The sequence below is a fragment of the Pelophylax lessonae genome (assembly GCF_965119305.1).
Source record: "Pelophylax lessonae genome assembly, chromosome: 5".
NCBI lineage: Eukaryota > Metazoa > Chordata > Amphibia > Anura > Ranidae > Pelophylax > Pelophylax lessonae.
In genome coordinates, this window is record NC_138772.1 from 97,149,535 (window position 1) to 97,164,282 (window position 14,748).

Consider the following 14,748-nt stretch of genomic DNA (forward strand, 5'->3'; position numbering starts at 1 on the left):
AATTTTAGGATGTGATTATTGCCATCGGTTGTAGGCTCTAGTAATAATCACTTTGCTCTCCAGGCAGGGATGGCTCCCCCTGACCCCCCACCCCCAATCGTAGGAACCCAATAGCTCTGCAGGAGGCATTCCCCCCATCAACACTGACTGTGTAGAATTGATCTTTTTTCTTTCTATGGTTGTAGGAAAGAAAAAACTGTATCTTTATTTTTATTTTACTTATGACTGACTGTTAAAGGGTTGGGCGATTCAAACTGTACATATTTTTACAAGTTTGGCTAATCAAAAATTGTATTGCGTTATAATATATTGTGTAGCCAGCATAGATGCAAAAAGTCATTAAAGTGAACTTGTACTTTGAGAATGCAGGGCACGACAACGAAGTCTAATTGTTTGTTTCTCTGCCACTCTGTTCAGCCATCAGGAATGATGATGAACTTGGGTTCAGTCTGAAGCCATGTTCGGCCAAACCTGGAAGGAAGCAATCAGAGCAGGTCGACTCAGATGCGGTCCGGGACATTCCCCACCCGGAGCAATGTGCACACAAAGAGGCAGGGATGCTTGTGACATTGTTAACCTAATATGACTAGATGGCCAAATTAAGTCAATGAGAGCCCGGTGTAAGCTGTAGTTGGAGCTTAGCCAGGGCTGACTGTATTTCTGTATCCATTTGACAGCATTGGGTCAATCACTAAGCAGTGTATTTTCTTCACTCCAGGTAGCTGAACAGAGTGGCTGGGGGAGAGGGGAACAGTGGTCCTTTGATCTCATGACTAAGGAGTATTTTCTTCAATTTCAGTGCCTGACTTGAGTGGCTGGGGAAGTTTAGTCATGTGCTCATCCATACCCTGAATGAAATGGAATGGCGAGGGACCCAAGGAAGAGCAAGAGTAAATGTTGCTGGGGTGGAGGGCTTAAAAATGAACTGTTTTATTTTCTCTGCATAGGCAAAGCACACGTTTGCCCCAAAGGAGAAGTACAGCCAAAGCTTGTTTGGCTGTACGTCTGTGGATTACAGGAGTGCTATTCATTCTGCACTCCTGTGACCCATTTTTAGCCAACAGGTGGCTGAAGCCCGCTGTCGGCATACAGCCAATCCAGGCTGGGTAAAGATAGCGACCATATGGTCTGGATGCACCCAGGAGCCTGAACAAGCACCTGGCTGAGAGTCTGAGCCAGCCGCTGCCGCTCCTGCCCCCTCCCGCTCCAGTGAGCGTGGGGTGGGGAGGCAGAGTAGAGAGACAGTGACTGACAGTCACCAGCTCTCTGCTCATGGGAAACTGAGAACTGAGTGATCAGCTGCATTTGATCACTCAGATGTCAGTCTTAAAGCTGGCGGGGGACAGATGTAGCATCAGACTGATGCTGCATTCACCCAGTAAGTATGATTCTTAAAAACATTTTTTCCAAAATGTCTCTTTTAAGAAAGTAGGATGATGCTTCATGAAATATACCCCAACAGTGTTCATCAATGCTGCAGAGAAAGAAAGCCCACTCCATGCTGGTTACTGTAGTTCCAAAACAAAAATCTTTATAATCGTGTTTTTTTTTTCTTTCTAGGTAATTTACGCCTAAGAAAAAGATGCATGAATTTCTGCCACTGGCACCTTTCAAATAGCTGTCATGAAATAACTTTCCCATTTCAAGAAACAACAAAACCAGAAGCAAGTTTTACAGCTGGGAACAAAGTCCTTTAAAGTCAGCTCTAAACTAGGAGCACAGTCTTTAGAATAATACTATCTTGAAACATCCTAAAAAAAAAACCTCTATCACTAGTTAAATGCTTTACGTCTTGTAATCATACAGCAGTTCCATGAATAAAAAATAGACATATATTTAAAAAAAACAATAAAATGCTAAAGCTCGAGCCAAAACAAAATAAAAATAACACCAGAACCAATGAACGCGTTGTGATGGGTTCATTATTTAATGCTGAACTAAGCAGCGAGTGAAATATACACTCTATTTCATAGTTTATTTCTGTAACAGTTTATAATTTACTATTTTGTATTTTATAGTATTTTTTTCCTTACAGGAGGCTGATACGCCCATGTATAAATGCAACTATTACATCCTTCACAACAATGACATAAAGTTCACATTTATTTCACAGAAATGTAATGCCCTAATGCTCCTCTATGCTGGGTAATGACAGACGCAGAGCACTAGGAGGCGCCCTGTGCAAAGTCATTGTTTTGATGGATGGAATCTCAGATAAAATGCAAGTCATGGATAAAACTATCTGAGAAAGCTTGTTGTTACTGAATTCCCCCCCAGATATGCCATGTAGAGGGGGACAAGGATACATTTACAAAGCACTCATGTCTGAGATCTCACAATGTTGGCAGGCTAATAAGTGCCTGCGACAAAAAGAAAAGTGTTCATGGTAAAAACACAGAATCCACAAGTATGTGCTATCTCAGGATTATTTCTCTTGCAGCAAGGCTGGGATGTTGATGTTCCAACCTATGGCCTGGCGATCAAAGCCGCAAGTAAAGAGGTTGCAAGTTGGGTGATCTTCGCTCCAGACAGTGCAGCACACCATTCTGCGGTGGCCCTAAAATTGTGTCAAAACAAAAAGAGAATTAATGTACAGTGCAGTTCTGTTATCCAACTTAGGATCTAAAATTTACCTAAACTTTCCTTCACGTTTCATTTGTTTCAGCTTTATTGTATTTGAAAACCGGTCCACGTTATCTTATGACAACCATCTTTACAGCAGTGTCGAAAGAACCCCTCCAATGCTTACCAAATCCTAACTTATGGTCTCAAATGCCAGTTTCTTAGAATCTAGATGGTTTAACTGTACGGCTGAAACACTTTTCAGGTAATTCCTTAAATGTGTTTAAAGAGACAATATAGCTGGTGGAAACTGAAATATGCAGTTGCATTGTAAAGCTAGCAGCATGTAGTCCTTACTATGAATGGCCTTATTTCTTTCACTGTAGCAGGGTAAGGCCAGCCATAGACGGTTCGAATCCTGGCCAGTTCAGCAGGAACCGGCCGAGATTTGAACCATGTGAGGGCAGGCTGAATGTACCAAGTTGTTCGATCTATTACCTTTGGTACAAACAGCCTGCTGGATTCACTTGTGATTATCGCTAGCAGCTTTTTCAGCCGTAAGTGATCATATCGGTCTTCTCCCAGCAGAGACAGCAGCTTCCTCCGCAATTGTTGGCAAGAGGATTTCCCTGTCAACACTGTCTGTTTTGATAGGGGAATCGTGCAAATTTCTTCCCTGTAACCCATGGTGGCAGGAAAGATCTGCACACAGTCTATGGGTGGACCTATAGACATAATGTTCTCTATGTTGGAGGTTGTTCGTATTAGATAAAAGGGTATCTGTTCCTACTGGGTCAAGGTCATTCTGCAGAAGAGTGATATGTACTTATATTAGGAGGTAGAGTAAGGCTCCTTGCACAGGGATGGGGGGGGGGGGGGTATAGTTGCATTCTAGTGCCCCTCAGAGGGACAGGTGTGGCGCCTGGACCCCATATGCCACATGGCACAAGAGATGTGAAAGACTTTGTTGTAACCCAAAAAGTGTACAAAACTTGAGAGATGTAGGTTTTGTGATTACAGGAAAATATGCAAACTTTGTTCTCATTTTCATAAAACTTTGAAGAAAATTTGAACTGGGGTAATAAATGATGCATTCAGTGGGTATTCAGTTGAGGTTTGGGAAGAACTAACAGACTAGAAGACAAAATGGTATGGAAGGTGTAATTTTTAAAAGGTGCATAATTTCCATACAAACTTATTTGGAATGTTGGGTTAAAGCATTTCTAAACATAAAATCAAAAATGTTATATACTGTGTATTGGTGAATGCATTTGTTTTCTTTTCTATATCCTGGTGATCCAGCCAGTAACACTTCTTGTCTTAGGGTGTCTCCACTGTATGGAGGAGCAATTGAGCCACCCTTGGAAAAAAGCATTTTCATTCTGGGGAGAGGGGAGTGTGAAATCCACGCGTGTTTTTGAATGGATCTAACAAAATAAAGCCAAACATCAGCTAACAATTTTTTTAAGACGGTAAGGCAACAATTTTCCTTTTTTTCTTATGGGATAAAGATTCTAAAGCAGAACTACAGTTCCGCTGTCACAAACAGCAAGCAGGTTCTTTAAGTTGGAAGAAACATGCAATGTCACTTCTACAATAAAATACAACTACCTGCCTGCTTTTAGGCAATCATTCAGTGATGGCCAATGAAGATGGCTGAAGACCGGCACACAAAAGAAGGTGCTGGCGAGGATGGGAACAGTTGGAGGAAAGGTAGGTTTAGCTCTGGTATACTAAAAAATTAAAGTTGAGCTTTCTAAGCACTCCAAATAGTGTTAAAAGGTTTCTCTCAACCCTCTAACTGCCATTTTTAACAGCCTGGTTTGTTAAAGAAAGTTGAAATATAACAGACTTAGTGCTTCTATCAAGAGAAAATAAAGTGAAAAATGCCTAAAAAAAGAAAACCAATGAAGCCATCAAATTGAAGGATTGGTAAGCTGATACATATATTAATATAATATATATATATATATATATATTGGCTTTGGGTTTATATATACTCTTAAGTCTCCATTTAATTTACAAAGCTAGAAAAAAAAATAATGCTGCCTTAGCCCAGCAGGAATTCGAGATTTACTGGCTTTTTCTTTTTAGCAATGTTCTCCTCTACCCCGGTGAAATAGAAAATACAATTGGAACAAAACCTGCTTACCTGTCTGTTGCTACGAGGAAGTCGTGCTAATCGAACTCCTGACATGTCAAATAACCGGACCTGTCTGTTGTCATGTGGAAGAGCGATGATCCTCTGGCCAACAGACACGCTAATCCTGGAAAATTGAGACAAAATTTATCAGGAGAAAAGAACTGGTAACCACTGATCATGGCTGAGAGCTACATCAGGACTACTTATTGTTCTATTTCACTATGAGTTATTGGTGGTAAATAGTTTATAGGATTTCAATCAAGGCAATGGTGTATATTTAAAGTCCAACTCCAAGAAACCTGAAAATTCCTCCTTGCAGTGAGACCGAGACTGAGCCTGCACTGTATGGTTTAATCGCACATTTAAAACTAGGTTAGAGTAAAGGCATTTTACTTACCTGATCCTCCGATCCCCTGGTTGCCCCCCATGCTTTGGCGGTAGACGTTCCGCATCATCACTGGACCTTGATGACAACAGGACCTTTACCCACTGGAGCAAAAGTAAGAAGATGTTGCAGAGCACCAGGCTAGCAGTGTAGAGGAGAGGCGGATGGGGTATGTATATCTTCTTTTCTATGTCCCCTAGACTTAAACGAGCAGCTTATACGCAGTGCGGCTCAGCCCTACTGCAAGGAGGAATTTGAGTTTTCTGAAGTTGGGTTTCATTAAATAAATCCAGACACAATGTGCAGTTATCTTTAAACCCCAAAGTTGAGAATTAAAAAAGAAATACTCTTGCATCAAGGCCGCCACAAGGTATGTCACATGCCTGACAAAGGGGTCCAGTGGGGCCCCAAAATGTTGAATCATAACTGCTGTGATGTGATCACTTTAATAAAAGTCATGAAGATCTATGGTGTGTGCTGGTGATCTAGGTTTTGATAACCTTTAGAGCTGAGACAGTTCACACAACAGGGAGAAGGGGCAGGGTGTGACCTATTAATGGACATGAGGGACGAAAGAAAACTTAAAATTGGTTGCAGGGCATTGGCTTGAGGAGAGATTGGGAAGATAGAGAAGGCAAATGGAGACTGGTTGTGGCCTTAGAACGTATTGTCAACAGTGGGGAAAGAGCTGCCACAATGTAATATGGATAATGTGGGAGAGGGAGATCTGACAATGAATGTAGCATGCCTACTTCGGGTGGCAAAGCTGTCAGAGAATGTAGAATCTACAGCACTAGACCTTCAATAAGTGTAGTTAAAACACTTGCGCAGAAAGTTGCCTGGTACACAGCCTGGGTTGGGTTAGCTACCAAAGAACACCATGGGCAAGACTGCAACAAAAGTCAGGACTAACACTGGAGAAGGATTTGCATCCAAAGGGTGTGAAGAGTGTTTAAAGTGTTTGTAAAGCCACATTGTGTGACTTTGTTGCTATCCCCTCTGGTTTATACAGGTATTAACTACAGTGTGTGTGTGTTTTTTTTTAAATAACAAGGCTAAATACATTGCAGCTGTGTAGTCACGTGATCCACCTCTGCTCTCCTTCCCCGATCTAAAGAGAGCAGCAGGAGTTGCTGAGATTCCCCTCTGGTGTGAGAAAAGGTATTTAGCCTTATTATTTAAAAAAAAAAACACACACACTGTGATTAATAACTGTATAAACTAGAGGGGGATACAAGTCTTTTTGCTGCATATTGCAGAAGAATAGTGGCGGGAGGAGCGGGGACGAGATCGGCTCCCACACTGACAGCAGGCAGGGAGGGAGGGGGAGAGGGGAGAGGCTCAGAGCAAACTGCAGGATGACGGAGGCAAACTGACCACGGTATCATAGCTCGGCAGTCATGATTACCGTGGTCAACACACACAGGGGGGTCACAGAAACCAGCAGGATCAATCAACCAAGTATACTACAACATAGAAAGTGACAAAGTACACCGCACAAACACTGTGCTATAGATCATGCCTTAATGGAACAGGATTTTTTTTTTATTAGAGTTAAAACCATTTTAATGCTGTGGACACTCTGTAGCAAACAGTATGTGGAGGGGACATTGAGGATAAAAGAATGTCTCTACTAGGAATGATTATTGGCTCTTATGTATGCACCAAGTATTCATTACCTAATATCATGTCTTATATATATATAACTACTAATTGGTGAAAGATAAAATACAATGATCAGTGAGATCTTTCTGCTCATAAATTCAGAAAACCAATCTGCAGGAGCTATATTCCCACCAAAATGCAGAAAGAAAGAATTATGGAGATGATTTAGTAAAATATAGCATAAAAATAAATTTTTATCGCCCACGTATAGTAGAAGACAAAATAGGCAGAAGGAATTGAGATAAACTAAATAGAACACAAACGAGCATGCTGTATATAAATGTAAGGCTACGTTCACATCTTGGCATTGCTATTACAGGCGTTTTACAGGCGTTTTTTGTGCAGGCGTTTTTAGATTGACTAGAGACCAATGGAAAACGCCTGTAATCTGCCCAAAAAGAAGGTCATGTACTTTTTTGAGCGTTGGGCGTTTTGCTCACGGTGTCAAAACGCTCAGATGTGAACAGGGGCCATTGAAATGAATAGGATTTGTCTTGTGGGGCGTTTTGAGAGCTGATCCTAGAGCAGAAAAACGCCCCCAAAACGCCTACATGTGAATGTAGCCTTATACTTTGTTAGGGCTCTTTCACACGGGCGGTCTATCCCCCGCTGAGCAGGCGGATGACAGCTCTGTCTCTGCTCTGTGTGCGGAGACGGAGCTGTGAGATCCCCGCTGTCCTCTATGGGGAGATCAGATGAAAAAGGACCACCTGTCCGTTCTCATCCGATCCGATCCCCTAAGCGGATGGAAAATAGGATTTCCATCTGTCCAGATTTGACGGACAGGATCGGAATCGAATAGCAGCGGGTGTGAGCGGAGATGTATCCACTGACACCCGCTGCCCCATAGGGATCCATGGAGCATCCGATCAGGTCCGCCTGAAAAACTGACAGGCGGATCGGATCAAATTGCCCCTGTGAAAAGGACCTTAGCAATAAATGACTTATACACCATTGAAACTGCGAAGTGGTAGATCGGATACTTTTCTGTTGATTGAAAACATACTCTGCTTCCGGGTTTGGGGACACAGCAGGAGCTGGGCAGCAAATCTCAGCCAACAATTTTGGATAAAACCTGCTGAGTGGCTATGTCCAAAACCACAGAGTTCTGGGTTTACATACATACAGAACTCTGTGTGCATTACAACAGTGATCTGGCTGTTTCTACTCCCAGATGAGAAAGTAAAAAAAGCAGCACACATTACACTTAGGCACACGATCAGCTCCTTGATTGCCCCTAGATGTTAACCCCTTCCCAACCAGTATCATTAGTACAGTGTTTGTATATAGTATTATCATTGATCACTGTATTAGTGTCACTAGCAATGTCGGTGTCAGTTAGTGACCCTACAAGATAGTGTCTGTTAGTGCCAGATTGCCCACCATTCTTTTACTGTCCCACTATAAGTCGCCGATTACCGCCATTACAGTGAAGCGTAAATTCCATTATACATACACCAGTTTGTAGACACTATAACTTTCACACAAACCAAAATATACACACACTTACTGGAATTTTTTTTATCATTGGATATGTTTTATAACAAAGTAGAAAATATATTTTTTGTCAAAATGTTTAGTCTATTTTTCATTTATTTAATAAAAATATGAAACCCAGTGGTAATCAAATACCACCAAAAGAAAGATCTATTTGTGTGAAATTACCCGTGCAATTTCCAGTTAAAGTAGCGCAGTGCTGAATAGCAAAAAAAAGGCCCTGGTCATGAAAGGGGTAAAACTTCCTGGAGGTCAAGTGGTTAAAGAGCTAGATTAATGTGAAAGTCTGCACAACAAAAACATAAGTTCCAACAAATGCTGAGCCATCATATAATGTCAAGCACTAGTGGTAAATGGAAAGCCTAGTAACAGCAATCGTACTCCATTACATTAATGTCTCAGCTCATTCGTTTGTCCTATTTCACACTTGTAAATTCTTGGCCGGTAAGAGAATGAGGAGTATTCAAATTGTATTTATATAAAGCTGCAGACTGGATCCATGTTGCTTCCTCTTGCAGCACTGAAATGTGATTACAGTTTGTCTGGAACCAGTGAGATGCATACAAACGATAAAGCAATGCCATAACGTATTTCCTGCTCTTTAGTTATACAATGGGACACTTGCTAAGATAAAGGACTCAATGCTGGGTTCCTGGAGCACAAAAACTGATTACAGAACTATCCTTGAAATAAAACTTTCCCTTTTTATGAAAAGGGAAGTCTGCCAAAACTGATATTTTAATTATTCGCAGACTACTTGGAGCTCATTTACCTGGACAGAAAAAAAACACTGCATTTAGATGAATAGTTCTGTGTTGTATGCAGGTAAATGCAGCACTATAATAATCAATGAGCCCATACACACAGTTGAGTCTACATATGAAAATGTGTGATGCATTTAGTCCTGCACAAAAAGAGTAGGACACTGCTGCAGATTTTACGCGCATAAACAGGAGTACTATAGGCTTGTATTTTATGCAAGATCTTTTAGTTCTGCCAGCAAGAACTTTTCGTTCATGCAGAAAATATGCATACATCCGTACTGCACCGCACTTATAGGACCCCGGCACAACTCTATGCATGGGGTAGGAGGTCCTCACCTCTATGTCCCAAATGTAATTTACATACAGGTGACTTTATTCACATGCTTTGGAGATGCCCCAAACTGGTACGATACTGGCAATTCGTAGTATCCACTATTAATCGTGTATACCAAGTTCAACTTCAGTTGGATCCGCTGGTGTGCTTGCTGGGCGGCCTGGATGAGACGCTATACCTCCCACACGTTCTTGTTGCCCTCCTTCGACTTCTCTACTTAGCTAAAAAACTGATTGCTAGAGTGTGGATATCTTCCAGGCCTCCTGCGGGTGCCCAATGGATCCAATCTGTCAACTCTATTCTGATACGTGAAAAACACACCTATTGTCATAGAAAAACTCCTCTTAAGTTTGAGAAAATCTGGGGCCCCTGGCTGTCTTCTCCGGAGGTGGCTCCGCCTCAACTGGTTCTTAATCGCTTGCTTATGTAGATATTGGTATGCTTCTGACAGCTGGTATGTTCATGACAACACGTGTTTAGTTGTTTTTCCTGTTTTTTTATTTTTTCCCCCTCCCCCTCCCCCCTTAAATTTTTATTTTTTTTTTCTTTCCTTATGTTCTGTTTTCTTTTGGGGATGCGCATGGAGCAACAATGAGGTTCCTGTGCTTTCACTAAAGCGCAATTTGCACTGATTAACATTGTATTTTTGTATCCTCTGTGATTATGTATGCTGTCTGTGTATTTCTTGTACAGTGTTTTGTTGTCCTGTGCCATTCCTAATTAAAGTTATTTTTCTGATTAAAAAAAAAAAAAAAAGAAAATATGCATACGTCCAGGTGAATGAGCCCTTAATGTATTGTAGCCTTCAAATTAAAGGGATTCAGCGGCCCCATTTCCTCTCTAAGTTTCCGAACTCTACAACCCTACCACTACAAAAACTCATTCCCTTCCTCGCATGTCTACCTAATGCAAAATAAACTCAAAACTTCACAGAGGGAGTAATACCATATGTGATAGCAGGAGCATGATCGCAGACCTAAGAACTAGGGTGAAGAGACCTTGGCGCTGGAGTTTCCAGAACATAAAAGACTATGGTAGTAACTCAAACCATTGCAATCTACTTAAAGCGGAGTTCCACCCTAAAATAAAACTTACCTCCATCTTCATGCCCGGGGTCACCTGAAAAACAAATGCATAATCACAATTTTTTTTTTTTTTTTTTACTTACCTGGTTTAGAAGAAAATATACTCTTCCTCTTCCTCCCCTCGGCGGCCACGGCGATTCGTCACTTCCTGGCTTTGCAATGATTCCTGGGAGCTGAACGTCATCGCTCCCAGGAATCAATGCGCCTGCACCGGCCCCGACGTCAGTTCCGGTGCAGGCGCCGTCATACCTTGCTAAACAGCTTCTGGGCATGCCCAAAAGCTGTGCAGGGATGACGCTGACGCACCGGAAGTGACGGCGGGGCCGGTGCAGTGCATCGGGGGACCGAAGAAGACGGAAGAGGACGCAGAAGAGGATCGCTCTGGCTTCAAGCTGCCCACACCTGAGATGGCAGCGCTGGACAATACTTTTTCAAGGTAAGTATTTCTTCTAAAAGGTAAGTGTAACCCGGGACAGATCAGAGGCTAGCCATTGTGGAATGTACTAGCCCTGACTGTCCCGGGGGTATTTTTATTAAAAAAAGTATTTTCAGGGTGGAACTCTGCTTTAATACAACAATCTGAGTCCACAGACTCGCTCAACCAGTCCTGTCCTCAAGGGATACTAACAGTGATTTTTTCCCCCTACTACTAGGCAGAGGATATTGCTGCACTACATAAACAACTGTGTAAAGTCAAAGTACTAAAACTTTGAAGGTAATTTTTTTTAAAATAACAAAATGTTATACTTCCCCTCAATGGAAAAGACGCCGCTCAAAACCGAACAGATATAGTCATGGTGCGTGTATGTGTGTGGCCTTAGCCACCGCTGCTCTTGCTGTGCCTACTGACATGTTTCAAGGTGACCTACGCCTTGCCTAGTTGCCTAGTGCCCTCATAGCAAACCGCTTGCTATGGGGGCACTCATGCATGCTCAGTCATTCCTGAGCTGGCTCTGTGCATCCATAAGACACACGGAGCATAGTTTGGCCCCACCTCCTCCTCGCTGGATGTGATTGACAGCAGCCAATGGCTCCTGCTGCAGTGTCTGAGCCAATGAGGAGAGAGAGCTAAGCGAGTCTCTGCTCTCGTGCACATAGGTGGATCGAGAATGGATTTTGGTAAGTATTTAGGGAAACTGGGGGAGGGGTGAGCTGCTTGCAAGAGATTTTTTTTACCTTAATGCACAGAATGCATGAAGGTAAAAAAACCTTCTTCCTTTAGAACCACTTTAAAACTGAGCTCTAAGCACAAAAACGATTATTTCAATATATTCCTCAAAAGTCGCAAAAGGGTAAAAATCAACTTCGTGCACACCAAATGGGTTTGTATTACTTTATTAAAATATCAACATAATCACTTGGCTAAACATAGCTAGTGCAGATCGCACAACCAGAGGTGCCCTGAAAAAAAACGACACAGGGGCAAATACAATACCAGTCACTCTGCACAAGGAGAGACCGCAGAACTGCAGGCTACCTACAGAAAACTAGAGGTGGGTGGATACCAGAATGGTCACTCTACACAATTGAGCAGCAGTGACTGGTCTTAGTTATAGGAAGGTACTACAGAAGAAATACACAAAGGACACCAAGATTCAAGTAAGAATATACATGCCCACCTGAATATCACTGTGATGCAAATGAAGTGAAATCTCTCTGTAGTGTGAGACTTAGGGCCCTTTCACACGGGCGTTCCGCATGTCCGCAAATCATCCTATTTTTTTGCGGATGATATACGGACATAATGAATGTCAATGGCATTGCGGTTGTCAGCGGATGACCATCCGCTGACATCCGATTTTCATCCTTTCAGTTCTGTTCCGTTTTTTGGAACGGAACAGAACCCTATTTTTGTTCCGTTCAAAAAAACGGAACAGATGCAAAATCGGATGTCAGCGGTGTCATCCGCTGACATCCACAATGCCCATACACATACATTATGTCCGTATATCATCCGCAAACGGATGGGATGATATGCGGACATCCGTTCCGTGGAAAAAAAAAAAAGCACCGGAGCGGAGAAAAAAAACTGAACGGCCGTGTGAAAGAGGCCTTAGGCCTTATTCATGCTGTATTTTTTTCAGATGTAATCACACATGGAGTGATTACAGACAGGTAAAGTGGTTCTAAAGCCCAAACATTTACCTTACTGCATGCAGTAAGGTAACAAATGTTTAGGCATTGATTTTGATCCTTCACCCTCCTTATACTTACCTGAGCCCTCATTCGATTCACTGCTATGCAATTCTGCAACTCTTCTCTCCCCCCCACTTCCCTGTCTTGCTGGCTTTGCTGGGGCACCAGGAGCCATTGGCTCCCAGTGCTGTCAATCAAAGCCAGTGATGAGGGAGAGTCTGTGTCAATGGACACAGCAGCAGGACTTGGAAGTGAGCATGCACGAGTGCCCCCATAGAAAACAGTTTCCTGTGGGGACACTGGACCGAGGAGGAGCCAGGAGCGCCAGTGGGGGGGGGGGGGGGGGGGACCCGAGAAAAGGAGGTTCAGGGCTCCTCTGTGAAATTCCACAGAGCAGGCAAGTATAGAGGTGTTTATTTAAAAAATAAATAAATATATATATGTATATATATATATACACACACATATACACACACTTTTGCAATTACTTTAGGAACAGATGATCGAAAAATGCATCCAGGAGTAATCATCTGTCCCTAACAGCAAGTTGTTGCTCCATGTAGGATTACTTCCAAACACCAGCATACAGCTGCAGCCCCTTTTAGCCAGTCTTTGTTTTGTACAGGCTTAAAGTGGATGTAAAAGCAGTGAATTCAAGTGATTAGAATAGTAAAAATAACTGGTGTAAAGTATTCCGTGAGATAAGTCCATAAGTGTCCAATAATCTAGTGAAGAAGTCGAAGGCTATTAGTAGCTCTGACGTAACGCGTATAGGGGGCGGAGCCTGCATACCGGACGTTGCGCTTTCCCTTGGTCCCAGTGTAGTGTGTATCATCTGTCTGCAATACAAGCCGAGTGCCGCTGAATGTGAGTACCATTCATATACTTCAATAAACTATTGTTATCAGAGGGAGAGCACTATATTTGTCCTTTATATTTATACATGCACCTATTCCGAGTTTGATTGAAGTTCCTCTACCCCCACCTTGATCGATCCATGTTGGGCTGACGAGAGAGTAAGGAAGGGAGCCTCCTGGTTGATACAGCTGATTCATGTGATCATTGACCCTTTATGGGTCTGTGGCTGAGGTGAGAGACCAATCTATCCGGTGGTGGGATATATGCACAGCGGTGTTGTGGAATTTCTTGTGGGATTTTCTCACCATTTTGTTGGAATTCCTTTTCCACTAGATTATTGGACACTTATGGACTTATCTCACGGAATACTTTACACCAGTTATTTTTACTATTATAATCACTTGAATTCACTGCATTTATTATATTGATCTAAGTATTTATCTGGCGCAGCACTCTTCAAGCAGTTTTTATTTCTATAATTGTGAGGTGTTACACAATTTAGTGTTTGCTGCCGGATAACTGAATTGCACTCTCTTTATATATTTTTTATATATTTGCACTTATATTTTCAATCATTTTCATTTCTGGTTTCTATTATTGGTTGGTTTGCGCTGATAAATATTTTTGTAAATTAAAGTGGATGTAAACCTTATTCATGAAATTTGACCTAAGCACATATATCTGCAGTGTTTTCTTATCTCTCTCCGTTGCTTTAAGTCCTGTGTCTGTCTGCTGTTGGTTGCTCTGTTGTCAGCATGATAAATTCTGACCAGTTCTCCTGTCAACCAAGATAAAAACAGGCTGAAATTTGTGTTGTGGGAGGTTGCTATAAATAGATTATCAGAGAGCTTGTCTTGTCACAGCACAGCTCTGGAGTCTCTGCCTATGTCGAGGGGGGTGTGCGTCTTTCCTCCAATCAGTTGTCTTGGCTGTATGCCAGGAACCCACTTCCAGTGCTGAACAGGAAGAGAAAATCTCTAACACAATGTGCACATTCTAAAGAATATAGAAAGCTGAAGACAGCAGATATGCATGTAAAACCTTTGTAGGAAAATTTGTTTTATCTCTGGGTATCATCTGAGGATGTTCACTTCACTGGGTATATGTTAGGGTTTACATCCACTATAAGGGCCACAACTTTCCATATCTGTAAATTCTGCTGCAGAAATTTCCTGGATTCTTGCAGCCGCTGGCACAAAATACCACGTGAATGAGGCCTTAAATTGCCCATTAAAAATTGCCATATCATGGTCATATCAAACCTAACTAGTGTCCACAATTTCTTCCAAAAAGATGAAACAATCACACCTGTGTTTGCC

At 42.1% G+C, this 14,748-nt stretch overlaps 1 protein-coding gene across 1 annotated transcript in view; it reads right to left on the reverse strand.

Moving 5' to 3' along the window:
• Positions 1-1,961: 1,961 nt before the first annotated feature.
• The window catches only part of WDR37 (WD repeat domain 37), a 312,422-nt gene continuing 299,635 nt past the window's right edge, over positions 1,962-14,748 (reverse strand). The window contains exons 14-15 of the mRNA XM_082258129.1: positions 4,715-4,829; positions 1,962-2,557 (exon numbers count right to left, since the gene is read on the reverse strand). Coding sequence (XP_082114255.1) covers positions 2,426-2,557; positions 4,715-4,829 — 247 coding nt within the window. The 3' untranslated portion in view covers positions 1,962-2,425. The remainder of the gene's footprint in view (positions 2,558-4,714; positions 4,830-14,748) is intronic.